At 32.2% G+C, this 14760-nt stretch overlaps 1 protein-coding gene across 1 annotated transcript; it reads right to left on the reverse strand.

The window, feature by feature from the left end:
• Positions 1-702: 702 nt before the first annotated feature.
• On the reverse strand, positions 703-2510 carry LOC116128257 (F-box/LRR-repeat protein At3g48880-like). The gene is made up of 3 exons (XM_031413975.1): positions 2366-2510; positions 1765-2224; positions 703-1342 (listed from the first exon to the last, which is right to left on the reverse strand). Exons 1-3 carry the CDS (start codon positions 2451-2453, stop codon positions 727-729), a joined length of 1164 nt encoding a protein of 387 aa, XP_031269835.1. The 5' UTR covers positions 2454-2510; the 3' UTR covers positions 703-726.
• Positions 2511-14760: the final 12250 nt, after the last annotated feature.

The raw sequence follows: 14760 nt of genomic DNA on the forward strand, positions 1-14760 counted from the left end.
ATATGAGATAAATATCAATTAAATTTTACAACTAGCGGATTGAAGTGATACTTACCATTAAAAAAAATTTAAAATTAAAGTCCTGAAGTACAACTCTTGCGACTGCTTTAACAGGTTATCCCGAGGGTCTGATTTCTGTAGATAGTGAAGTCCTGCAACAATGCCTATCTCCATAGCTATTTGATTTTCTTCACCAATATTATTTTCTGGAAACATTACCAGCAGTAGCAAGGCCAAGAAACACACGATAAATATATTCATTATTTGCAGAAACACTAAAGAAATAAGAAACTCTTGTTTTCTTATTCCTTACTGGTAAATGAAATGAATGCTGTATGATTCGTCTTTCTTTTATTCATATTTCGTCAAACTCTAGCTTAAGATTATAGACAAAACAACAATTTGATTAATAAAATCTTAATCTCTAGTTAATTAATATATGCTAACTGCAGTTTGATTAAGAGAGGAAAAACAGAAAGAATAATTACTAGAATGATATGAAAAAGTAAAAAATATGAAACGATAATAGAGCAATTGCAGAAGAGGGTTGTGCAAATGTAAATGGTCTAAGTTCATGGCAATTTTAGCCATCTCTTTCAGAATCAACATCACATGAATAAGAAAAAAAAAGAATAAAAGAAAGGATGAAACAATATATTGAAACTCAATCGTTTATCCATAAAAACAAACTCAAATCTCCAAATCCATATCCATATTTACATAGAATCATCTATGATGTCTAGCCATAGTACATTTGCTTGTTCCATAGTCAATATAGATATAACCATCATCATCAAATATTGTCAATGGTCCTCGCATCCACAAATTAAATTGACTGCTTACTTCAGGCTCTAAATCACTTCCATCTTCCTCTCCACCAAGTTCAATAACCCATTTCTTCTCCTCTAATTGTATAAATCTTATGGTGAAACTCATACCAGGTATCTCCGATGCGGTCTCCTCCATCAAGCAACATTCATAAAAATGGACTGCTTCCAACTGAAGGTAGTTGAAAAAGAGAATACCAATACCCTCTCTATACAAATCAGCATAATCAAACTTTAGTACCTTCAATTTGGGCATGTTTTTAATCATAGCTTGTGCATTACTTGCCTTTAATTCCATGCCCACAACAGAGTATGATAAAAATAGTGTTTTAAGATCAGGGCAATTTTTCCCCATCTCTTTTACAATTTCAGTAAAAAATGCACCATCGTTAATGCCTCGGGATTCTCCAAAATTCATATGTTTAACATTTTTCCAGCTCTGTATTGCTTTTATGAAGCCTCCTACTGTTATCCTTGATGAGCTGAATAGAGCTAAGCTTTCAAGATTAGGTGTTCTGTAAAACATAATTGATGTAAGCAGAAAAAAATAAAATAAATAGAGTTAGAGCCTGTTTGACTGGCTTATCTAATGCCCCAAAGAGCTTATTTAAAGCTATAAACACTTTTGAATTTTTTTAAGATTGTTGGGTTGCATTTCAAAAGTGTTTATAGGAATTCAAGCTATTTTACGGTACTTGATCTATTTATGTATATTAATGCCATTTTTGGTAAATTTATACTAGAAAACTTTTTTCTTTTTTTCTAAGTAAACGACTAACAAATTTCTTATAAAAGCTATATCTTTCTAAGCTTTACTCTAATAAACTCTACTTTTAAAAGTTCTATTCGAATAAGCGGCATCAAATAGACCCTTGTAATAGTTACTTGGAACTGAAAATGTTTATGCTAAAAAAATAACTTTGAATATATAGCATACCTATTCGCGAGATGAAGAAGAGTTTCATCTGAAATGGCAACATCTTCAGGAATTATGATACTCTCGATAGACAATCTCCAATTCTCCAAAGGAAATCCGTATGCATCCTTACCATTCAATATCATCTGCAAAGGCTCCCTTAAATTCTCATCTTTGAGCTCAATATTCTCAGAGATTAATCCCTCCTCCACACCAACATATTCTGGAATTGCAGAAGCCTTGATAAGACTGAAATCAAGCAAATTTTTTCCCCAAAACAAGACATCCCAACAAGCTAATCTCCACGAATAGCACACTGGAGAGACACAAAGAGCCAACTCTTGGATGTCTATGCTTCTAAATATATTCTTGAGTATATTAATATCTAAATCTTCCCATCTTCTTAAGCCCGGAGGAGATGATTCTTGCATCTTAGAGCTACCAAATCTTCTTCTCTTGTACTTATAATATATTTGGTGTTCTGCAGTAAATGGAAGTTTATATTGTGTCAAGTAAGCCATAAATTTGTATCTACATTACTATAACAAATTCACTTGTATCGTTGTACGTTGTTATAACAAATTTAACACAATAGTAGATTGGTATGATATAAAATGGATACCTGTCCCTAGATAATTAGCACTATTGGGTTCGGTCTGCCCTTGAGCTCGAGGTCCGAATCGTTCTGAAGCAATACCTTCGTTGATCATTCCAGTGACTAGTTGGCTTTGTTGATGATGACTAAATTAACTCTGTTGAAACTTATATTATGACTAGGTACGCTGTTATCGAATAAATCAATTTAAAAAGCCATTATAAAAGTGAGATAACATGCCCGATAAGACATGAATTCTAGTATCAGACGGGTTCCAAGGCATTAAAATAGACGATTGCTTGACGAAAAATTTATTAACTCGATAATAACAATGACTACTTAATAAGTAGAATCGACAAACAAAATATAAAAATTGCAGAAACATCATACCAATTACACAGCGAGAGCGAGAGCATGGTTCAGATTTTGTATAACATACACACTAATATATGTATATGATAGTGCTTTATTAGAATTAAGTTTGATAGTCCAGATTTTGTAGTGTATAAGAATCATATGAAAAAAAAAAAAAAAATAAATAAAGAGATAAAGGAGCAATTGATTGATTGAAACTATTTTAAAAGAGAACACAAAAATTATTGATGGCAATAAGAGATGAGAGATAATACCTTTCACGGAAAAAAAAATTCTTTTTCTTTCCAGGAGTGCAGAACGGCTGGAGGGTTCTTCTGCTTCTTCCAGGATATATAAGATAATAATAATAAAATAAAAAGAATTTTATATAATTTTTGGTATTTGAAAGTTTGATTTCTACTGGGACACAACAAGGTAATTTTGGTGAACGGGTGAAATTGTAGTTGGAAACAACGTGAACAAAACTCAAACCGACTCTGGAATTCCTAATTCTTTCAACTTCCTGCATTTGTGTAAATCCAAATGATAATAATATTAATTAAAATTTTTTGAAATTAATGGGAATGATTATGATTATTTTAAGATTAGAATTCGAATATAATTGGATTATGAGCTGTGGGAATTAGGAGAAAATTTTCCACTTGTCATTTGTCACTACCAAAATGAATGGACTTTGATCAAGCTCGTTTATTCACACCACTAAAAATTACGACTCCGCGAGGCCCTCCCTAGGGGTGCAGTCGAGGGAGCGACTTGGGCTCGGCTCGGGTGCCCATTCGAGGTGAGTTCGAGCCACTCAATACTCGGCTCAAGAGGCTTGTGAGCCTCCACGAACTCGAAAGAGTATAGGTGTAAGTTTTTCGAGTATGAGGGGGTATAGTAATTTTGTTATAAAATAATCAATTTTTATATTAGTAACTGCAAATAATAAATATATTGAATACAAAACAACCAATATATATATTATATATATATATATATATATATATATATAATATATATATATATATATATTTATATATAATATATATAAGTACTAATTAATCTAATAATAACAATTCATTTAAATATATAAAAATATCACAAGGGAGGGTGTTTTGATGGAATCCATGCCTATTCCTCATTGGAATAGGGTTTTGACACTATATAAGTGCATGTGTATGTTAAAGAAAATGTTTTTTTTCTCATTTTTCATTCATTGAAAGGAAAAAGAGGCAGCCCCCTTTTTCTCTACCCCTCCACGTTTTGCCTTGCCTTTTGAATCAAAGTTCTCTTTGATTTTCAAGCTGATTCTTGAAGCCAATAGAGGATCTAGCAAATCCCTCTTTGATTCTTTGGATTGTCTTCGTGTGTATCACCGTTCGTTCGATCCTATTCTTGGATCAGTAGCGAAGTAGATTCAGAGACATTTGAAGGAGCCTTCAAATGTGCATAAGATCTCTGATCCTTGTCTGGATTAATGTTATATTTGTTCTTTTCAATTTAAGCATGTAAAATACATACATATCAGACCTTGATCTTGGGTTGTTCAAAGTAATCGATGGGAAATATTTTGGTTTTTCGTTGCGTTTACCCATCGATTTACTTACAATGGTATATATAGATGACCAAAATCCCTCATGCATCTCTATGGATCGGGTCGAATAACTCATAGGTTCAGAAAGAAAGACCAGGTTCTAAAATGAAAAAAAAAAATATCCTAGGCAAGGGCTATGCCGACTTACATGAGAACAACTCCTTCTCCTATTCAAACATTCCCAAGTGATTGGGGGGATCAGTCAGCAATAGTAGGGCCATCAAAAGGAAAAAGTAGGGAACATCTCGCATCTCAAGAATCGATAGATGGTGGGCAGGGAGGACTTTTTCAGTAGGGCCTCTTCTTTTGGTTAAGAGGCATCAATCACTACCTTATTTGCAGGTTCAAATGAGCTAGCTTTATTTGTTTTCTAAGGTGTGAAAAGCCCTTCTCAAATCTCTCATCTCCTTGTCCTAGCAAGCATCGGAACCTGGTTCCAGTGGAAGAGAAGTTGCTCTTAGTTAAAGTAGGCTCCTACCCATCAATTGTTATGGCAGTCTAGTCAAGGTTGAGCAATATCCGTAACTGGGGCTATCAAAGGTCCCCTTACTAAAGTTCTACAAGGTGTAACGTTTGGAGATCTGGGAATGAAAGACTGTTTCTAAGGATTTTTTTCCTCGCATCTTTCGTAAAGGCATGTGGCATAGGTGTTCGTGGATTCTTCGGCTAGGTGTCCATCCACTCTATCCGCATTATCCGTTGAAATACCATCCGAGGAGAGTGCACTACCAACAACAGTAGGTGGGGTTTAATGGTTTTGAACCCCTTGAGTTTTTCCACCTGACCAGTTGAGGGTGAGGCATCCAATGTAGATAGACAACCCTCTCTCCGAAGGCAGTGGAGGAAAACGGGCTATGGGATGGGCTACTAAGGTCAAGCCTTAGCCTCATGTACGGTTGGATGGGCAAAGGGATGCCCTTTCCTTCTTTTAGCCTTGTGAGATACGTAAAGTCATACCCATGTTAAACATCTTGCTCCTTGGGATTGGCCTGAAGTAGGTTAAAAGGGGTCTCCCTTGTAAGTTGATTGCTCTAGTGTTAGGCCGGAACAGAGTGTCAGCAGTTCTAAAGAAGACAATTGGTTTTTCTTCCTTGCCTTGAGCAGGGACGATGAAGATTGCCCCCTCGGGTTCTTGTATGGCTGATGTCTAGTGTACTTTTGGGAGTGTTTAAGCTGCACGTACCACTCTCCTTAGTTTCTCTGCTTCGTTATGCGAGGCCACGTCTTCAATCACGATTACATTGACGACGAAATTCTTCGGCTTAGCCTTCGGGACTCTTATTATGTGTGTGTGTGTGTGTGTGTGTGTGTGTGTGTGTGTGTGTGTGTGTGTGTGTGTCTATATATATATATAGTGAACAGTCACTGTTCACACACTGTAGCAGTTCCTGTTTATTACTATTCGTCCATAGCACTGTTCATTTCTTAGTTAAATTAAGAATTAGATAATTCTAGAAGGTTTTAATCTAGAAGAACTCTAGAATTGATTATAGGTTGCGCTTGGTTAGCCTGGAGGGTGCGCTTGGTCAGCTTGTAACCGTTGGTTAGCCATGTTAGGTGGTCTCAGAGGTGGTCCCATGATCTAGGAGAAAAATTGGAACTTTTAGGTTAGAATTATTTTAGAAATGTCTAATTTCTTAAGGAGATTAGGAAGTAGCAGTAAGCGAGATGGTAGTAGTAGTAGTAATGCTATTAGAATTCACACTATTAGCCAACAAATGAATAGAATAGAAGACAATACTACACACATAATAGCAAAATTTTCAAAAACCCCCAAGAAGGAGATAGTAGAAATGGAAAATTCAACTTCTAATTCAGCACCTCTTTATTCAAAAAAATATGTTAAACCATTTTTTGAACCTTTTGATATACCAAAAGAAGAAATTGTTAAATTCAATAATCACAATACTATTTTAGAAACTATTAGTAAAAAACTTAATGAATTATCACCATCTAAATCAAACATTAATGTTCTTACAAAATCCAACCCTGTAGAAGAATTAAATCAAAACTTTCAAAACTTATCCATTAATAAAATGAGAAATAAAATGTGATATCCTAAAACTCGAAACTATTACCCAAGACCTTTCTTACCAGATATACAGTTTGAAGATTTAACACAAATATCAATATCTTCCTATAATGGAACAGGAATAGATGAATGGAATATGAATGGATTAGCTGAACACCAAATATTAAATGTTTTACAGGAAATGACTATGTTAGCATTAGCTTATAAATCTCATGACAACACTTATCATCAAGTAGCAAAAATATAAGTCTCGGGATTTACAGGAATGCTTAAGAATTGGTGGGATAATGATTTACTAGAATCAGATAAATATCACATATTACATGCAACAAAAAAGATTAGAAAAGTCAAAACAGAAGGTACTAGTCAAATGGAGTATGAACAACAAGAAGGAGACGTTGTAGCTAGCTACATTAATTTATGCAATAACCAAAAACTTTGTTAGAGACCCAACAAGCTTTCAGAAAAAATCACAAGAAATATTATCAAACTTAAGATGTTCAACCATGGAAGATTTTAGATGGTATAAAGATACGTTTTTACAAAAAGGATTCACAAGAATAGACTGTAGGAAACCCTATTGGAAAGAAAGGTTCCTAGATGGTTTACCTAGATTATTCAGTCAAACTATTAAAAATGCATTATACAGAAAATATTATAGAAATATACCTTATGAAGAATTAACATATATGATTTAATTAGTTTTATTAACAATGAAGCTTTAATAATTTGTACTAATTTAAAATTAAAAGCTAAGTTAAAAAATGAATTAAAACATAAGAAAACAGAATTAAGTGGATTTTGTAGTCAATATGGTTATAAAAAAATATTACTCACTCTGTTAAATATAAAAAAGATAAAAAACAAAAAACAATATAGAAAACCTTATTATAAAAGAGATTATAAATATGAACAAAAATCTTATGATAAGCCTTATAAAAAGAAAAAATATTCCAATAAGAAAATTTCTAAAAAACCTATCACATGTTGGAAATGTAAACAACAAGGTCATTATGCTACTAAGTGTCCTATGAAAAATCAAATAAAAAATTAGAAATAAATTCAGAATTAAAATAACAATTATTAAATATTATTCAAATAGACTCTGAAGAAGAATCTAGTTATAATACAGATAATGAAAATATGATTTATAAAATTCAAGAAAACTTTTCTAAAACAATGAGTGAGTCTTCACAAGATTGTGATGATTGTGATTACATAAGGCCTTGCTACTGTGCAATAAAATCAATAAATATGATATCAACCTCTAGACATAAGTCAATAAATGTTATCACTAAATCAAAAGAATTTTTATTAGATATTATTGATAAAATTCAGGATGAAGATATTAAGAGAGAATATTTATTAAAATTTATAGAATTAATTTTATCTGAAGAAAAAAAAAAAGATGTAGATTCTTATAATTTAAAAGATATATTAAAAAGATTTGAAAAACCCACATAAGTTACTCTAAGTGACTTACAAGAAGAAATTAATATTCTGAAAAATCAAGTTAAAGAATTATAAAAAGATAATTTTGAAATTAAGACAGATTTATTATGCTTAAAAGCCTCTAAAGAAACTATAAGACAACCATCAACCTCAAAATCACAATTAAAAATTGTTGAAGAAACGGAAGAATCATTTATTAATGAAATCTCTAGAATTCCATATAAAAAACGGCATGTTTATATTAGGATCAACATTAATCATGAATTAGATATTATTACACAAGCTTGACTAGACACAGGAGCAGGTCAAAATTGTATGAGAGAAGGATTAATTCCAACAAAATATTGTGAAAAAACAAAAGAAAGATTACATGGAGCTAATGGTCAACTATTAAACATTAATTATAAATTATCCAATGCTCATGTATGTATACAAAATTTTTGTATTAAAAATACTTTTATTCTAGCAAAAGATTTAGATCAAGATGTTATATTAGGTACCCCCTTTATTACTCAAATTTACCTTTTCATAGTTAATAATAAAGGAATTACACCAAATATTTTAAGACAAGATGTAACATTTGAATTTGTTAATCCTCCATTAGTAATTTAAAAAATATTTCAATATTTAGGATAAATGCTATTACTAAATTAGAGAATCTAGAAATTGTTCCTTTAAGAGAATGGCTCGATACTAAAAAAATTTTGGATGCTTGCATTACAAAAACATGTTTTAAACTTTTTGCATTAAAATCTAAAAATTTTCAAAATCATGTTTTCAATAAAATACAAGAGTAAATTTTTTTTTACTCTAATAGTATCTCTCATAATAACTTTCAGGACGAGATAATTTTGAGAGAAAGTGAGGAAAATATGGGCACTCCCATCAAACCCCAAAGTAATCCAAAATCAAAAGCATATCGTATGCAATACTACCACCTCAACAACCTATTACCCCACAATCAAAACCTTCAAAACCCAATAAACAGAAAACCATTATTACCAAGCCAAATCAATTCACTTTTCTAGATGAAGAATCCGTATCTTCATCACCACAAAAAAATTACCAACAAGCCCTTACAATCCCAACATCTTATTCACCTTCTCCATCAAAACCTATTAACATTAATCCAACTTTTCAATACATTGAAAAAGAAACAACTCAATCAATTTGTATTATTGAATCTGAATTCTGGGGACAAACTTTTCAAGAAACCTTATCAAAAATTTTCCCTCCAGATTTTTATTCCTGATGATCTATTAAAAACGAGAACCTTTTATGAATTTATTTTAGTTGATACTGATTCAATTGAAATTACACATAATCCAGATAGAAATGATCCAAATAAAATTGCTTTTTCAAAATGCAAAATAAAAAACATCTTGAGACCACAAGATTGGCGTATTGGAATTTATAAAAAACGTCCATTTTCTCAAATCTTTATTCCTCAAGAATTTTCATATAAAGATTATCAAAAAGCCTGGTTTTGTACTTTCTATTTATCACATACAACACATTCTTGGTTCTTTATATTTGACAAAACTTGTCCAAAAACTTTTCCAAAATGGTTTCAACAATGGTTCAATTTTTTATGTTTAAATGAAAAAAATTCTCCCACCTTCGGTTTGGGAAGGATATCAATTATTCGCCAAAAATTTCAATAACAGTAAAGAACCTTTGCTAGCATTTTCCAGCAATTTCTTAATTGCTTGAATAATAAGCTAGCAATTTTTTATCACTACACCTCCTCCTTCAAAATTCAGAGAATTACGAAAAAAATTCTTTATTAAATGGTGGCCTAGCTTTTCCATCTGAAATGTTAGCCTACCAATAGTGTAAGTATGAATTTCTCAACACCCTCATTTATGTCAACCTCAACAACAATCAACATTTTTGACGCAAAAATCAAAACTTCTGGCTGAGTTGGTTCAATGCCAAACCACTCAAGATATAGACAAAATCATTATGGTCATTGGATCTTCCTCATCTCAAAAAGCAGATTCGGACAACATTAAGTCACCAAGTGATCTAGACGAAGGTGACTATTATGCAATGTTCCATGATCAATTATGATTTCAATAAAAGAAAGGACAATGACTTAGCACCAGCTTTATCACCTGTTCAATACTTTCGGTGGATTTCAAGATTTTTCAAGATTCCTTATCAAGAAATCATTTTGTCGGCCAATATCAATACAAGTTCGTAATAATTCAAGATACGTATTCAAGACAGCTCATCAACTTATCAACTACTTTATAGTTTATTTTGTATTGTAATAATGAAGGTGGATTCAAATGTATTTGAAATCCGTTCCCTTGTAATATAAATATGTATCACTTAGAATGAAAGAGTAGAATGCGAAAAAAGAGAGAAAACGAGAGAACAAGAAGTGTGAGAGAAAAAAATTGTTCTTTGATAAACACTTTGTAAAAATCATCAAGCAATAAAATGTTTCTTCATCAAAACTTCTACTTGTAAGTTATTACTCACTATTTCTTTTCTTTTCATTATTTTACATTATTTCATTTCTTTTCACATTTATTATTACAAGAAAATTTACTATTCATTTTCAATATATTTCTTTTATTACCTTCCTCAAGTTTTTTAAGGTCTTGCCATATATGGTATCAGAGCCAAGAGTCATTAGAAGTGAGGAATTAGGAATAAAAAACTTCACAAATTAACAATACATACATACATACATACATACATATACACATACACACACACATTAATAGCTTTATCACGTGTTCAATACTTTCGGTGGATATCAAGATTTTTCAAGATTCCTTATCAACAAGATCATTTTGTCAGCCAATATCAAGACAAGTTCGCAATAATTCAAGACATGTATACAAGACAGCTCTTCAACTTATCAACTGCTTTATATTTTATTATGTATTGTAATAATGAAGGCGGATTCAAATGTATTTAAAATCTGTTCCCTTCTAATATAAATATGTGTCACTTAAAATGAAAGAGTAGAAGCTAGCCGAAAAAAGTGAGAAAACGAGAAAACAAGAAGTGAGAGAGAAAAAATTTGACCTTTGACAAACACTTTGTAAAAATCATCAAGCAATAAAACGTTTTTTCATCAAAGCTATATATATATTAGACTTCTATTTTTCGAATCCTTATTCTTTGGCAAGTTAGAGACTGGCGACTAAGGCTTCATACTTTGCTTCGTTATTGATTGTCTTGAAGCTGCAACGGATGGACAGTGATGAGTGCTTGAAAATATTCTTTTACTTAGTAGTTTATTGGTATTTTTTTTGAGAAATTAGGTTCAAGTTGTGTGATTTGGCTTAATTATTTCATAAAAGTATTTTATGAGAGCACGGGTATGTTTTGTGTGTTTTTAGGTCGTAAGTGCTTAAAAATGTTATTCAAATGTAGAATGAAGTTAGCAACACAATTTGAGATGACTGGGAACAAACAGTTTGAGAATCGGAGTTGAAACGAGGAAGTTACGCCATGTTTATTAAGGAATGTAAATTCAGGAAAATGTTTGAGTATGAACATACTTTAGTATTTTGATGATAACTGGAGCTATAGACCTCGGATTGAGACAATTCTTAAACCATTGGAAAGCTGATTCAAAGGGATACAATTAATATGTCTACCACTTTGCCAGATTCAAATATTATCATGCTTAATTTTTGCCATCTTTGCTCGCCCCAACACACATATTATTCTGCCGCGGCACAGTTGATTCTATATAGATTTGGAAGAACACAATTTTTGCGCATACCGCATCACCACAAAGGAATGTTGCAGCACGATTCATGGAGTCCAAATTCTGCACAAATTCTGCTAAGTTTTAGCCTAGTTTTCTTATCCTAACATGAATAAGATTGTACCAACCATACTCCTAAAGCCCTAGCACTATAAATAGAAGTCCTTAGTTATGTTGGAGAGGAGGGAGAGAATGGAGAGGAGATTAGCCGCTATTTGTAAATAAAAAAACAACACCACTTGGGGTTTTGGTTCATCGTATAGGGAAGCTTTCTTTTATCTTCTTAAGCCTATGTTTATTAGTTTTTATAATGATTGTTTCTTTCATGAAAATTATAAACTGAATAATATTTTTAGGGCTAAGATGTAGCCCAATTTATGAATATGTATTAATGAATTATTGTCGATTTCTTTTAAGCATCTATTTTCTAAGTTTTATTATGATTCTTAATGCTCAATTCTTTTAGGCTTCAGAGTTGATTGATTTAATGGACTAGCTTGAAATCGAGAGATGAAATCTAGTTAGTTTAATATAATAAAACCATAGGTTGAGCAAACGCTAGAGATAGGTTACTGTGATCGGTAAAGCTTTGGTAAATTTCATAGAGTTTAATAATCTCTTAAGACTTAAATCCAATTTAGAGATATCTTGGGTTAGTAATAAATGGTTAATTTAGTAATTGTTCAAGAGAAAGTTATTGGAATTTTAAAGAGTTTGGCCTACAAAAAAAACTTAATAATATTAGCAATAATTATTAATACATAGGAGTAGAATAGGTTTGAAGTCAATGCCCTAGGTTTAGCCATATTGTTTAAACAACCAATGTTTTATTTTGTTTGCAATTTTATTTCCATAGTTTTTAGTCTATTTTAAAGTGTTTAATTTTTATTAATTCATTCCTTAAAGTTTCGGTTAATCAAATAGTAATATGATAGTTTATTTTGGTACTTGGGAACTAGTAATTCTCTAGGGTTCCACATTCATTTACTCAAACTGTATTACTTGCATAATTTCATACGCTTGCGAAAACCTTGTCAAACTGCTGAATGATGTCCCCTTTTGGTGAAATGAGGACAAGTCCTAAGCCATTGCCAATGACATTTCTAGAGCTGTTAACTAAGAGAGTCCACTTGGAAGATGTGTCGTCTATGAGACATATACTACAAGAAAATGGCATTCGGCGTCTAGCAAATTTAGAAGCAGATAGTCAGTTTTAGATGGTGAATGTATTGCGCGTCTAAATTTCCCTAGTTGTACAGTGGTTGTCGTATCGCTGTCCCAGAAGTATGGGTGACTAAATTTGCTTTTAGACGCAAAAAGTTTTTCTTTGGCGACTAGCAATTTAGTTACTGATTGTCGTTGGAATTAGTCCTCGAGTTAGACGCTAAAGTGTGTAAGGGTAAAATGGTAAAAGTGCATTGCGACTGTTGAATTAGTTGGAGAATGTATCTTTTGGTAACCAAAAATTTGGTTATAAAATCCCAAAAATTTGGACGCTAAATGTAGAAGGGCAATTTTGTCAAACTGTCCTCAACTAATCTATTAGTTGCAGACTGCATGTTTTAGTGAGCAAAGATTTAGTTGTTAATTTATAAAATTTTAGATGCTAATTGTCGATCGCAAATCTAGGTATATTACCTTCCGTTACTATGACATTAGTTGCAGAATGTGTGTTTTAGTGAGAAATTTTTTAGTTGCAAAAGCATATCATTTGTAGTTGGGGAATGTGTATTCCCAATTTTGTTTTTGGCATTTCGTGACTACTGATTTAGTTATTAACATTGATTTTTTGCGTCTAAATAATATAGTAACTGATTGGAGGACATGACTTTTGGAAACTAATTATTTTAGTTAGTTAATATTGACTTTGATTACTAATTGTTTAACATTTAAATTGGCAACATTTTGAATGGATGTAATTTTTAATATCCATACATTCAACCTCAACAAAATAAGAATGACACAATATTAAAATATGGATCAATAACATAAAATATCTTCATTGCATTTAAAATTAATAGTCCATACATGGATTTTTCTGCATGATGAGGAATAAAAATCCAAAATACACAATCATGTGTGTATAACCCAAAAAAGAAAGTATGCACCCCATATTTTCATTAGTACCTACCTATTTGTGCAAATCCCCAACAAACAAAATGCCAATATATCTACTACCCATACAACCAAAAAACTAGGAAATCTATGTTACCATCTCAGACATTACCAGTTGAGGCCCTAGAAGCAGCTGTAGTAGATGAGGAAGACTCATCAACTGTTGGAGATGAATATGGCTGTCTAGTTGGTTTGGTAGCAGGTTGCATGTGTGCAGCTGCAACAGTCATGTGAGTCAACATCTCGGACAATTTTTCTTGTTGTTCTTCAAGCAATTTGATTTTCTTCTTCTATTGATCAAATAGTATGAGCTGCTCCTCTAAATCCTTAATCCTATTTTGTTGTTGTTCAACTGTGCGCCTCAACTCTATTACATATGATGTATCGTGCTGCTCAGTCACACAAAAGGCAAAATTATGGTTGAAGCCGGAAGCTTTACCAAACACTTCCTCACAAATTTCAGCTTCAGTTCTTTTACTTTCCCCAGCCTGGGTCTCATCAAGCATCTCAATCATTTTCTCCTACCATCAATTCAATGCATAATGCATAAGTTCAACTAGTAACAGAAGAACATGCATAATATAAAGTCTCATGATGTTTGTAGCATTACTAGCACATAATAGAATTTGTGGCCATAGAAAACAAATTGTTATGTAGGTGTTGACTTTTTCAGTTACAGCACACCAAAAGAAAGGCTATGATATGTGCAATATTTGAGCAGAAAAGGGAATCTAGCAAATTAAAATGTAAAGCAGCGTAGGCAAGCAATATAAGTAACAAGAATCCAAATGTACAGGGTAGGCAAGCAATAGGAAAAGGCAAAAAGGAAAGAAAACTAACACCTTAATCTAGCACATCCAATAAATTCAAAGTATAAACCGAAAAACCAGATTTAATGGAGTTGAAGTACCAAGAAAATAAACTCCTCTAAATACAAGTTTTGAACCCCATGATTGAATGCTACTCCAAAAGTTCTGATATTTCACACAACCCATACACCTCAATGAAATATATAGGTAACATTATGCAAGCACTGGGAAGGGAATATTCCTTCTCCTTCAAAGGTAAGCCATCAACCCTATCAATGACCTAATAAGCCTAGCTCAAGCTTAGCCTTCTCTTTCTCAGGTGGATAA

This window comes from Pistacia vera, unplaced genomic scaffold (assembly GCF_008641045.1).
Source record: "Pistacia vera cultivar Batoury unplaced genomic scaffold, PisVer_v2 Contig198, whole genome shotgun sequence".
Lineage (NCBI taxonomy): Eukaryota > Viridiplantae > Streptophyta > Magnoliopsida > Sapindales > Anacardiaceae > Pistacia > Pistacia vera.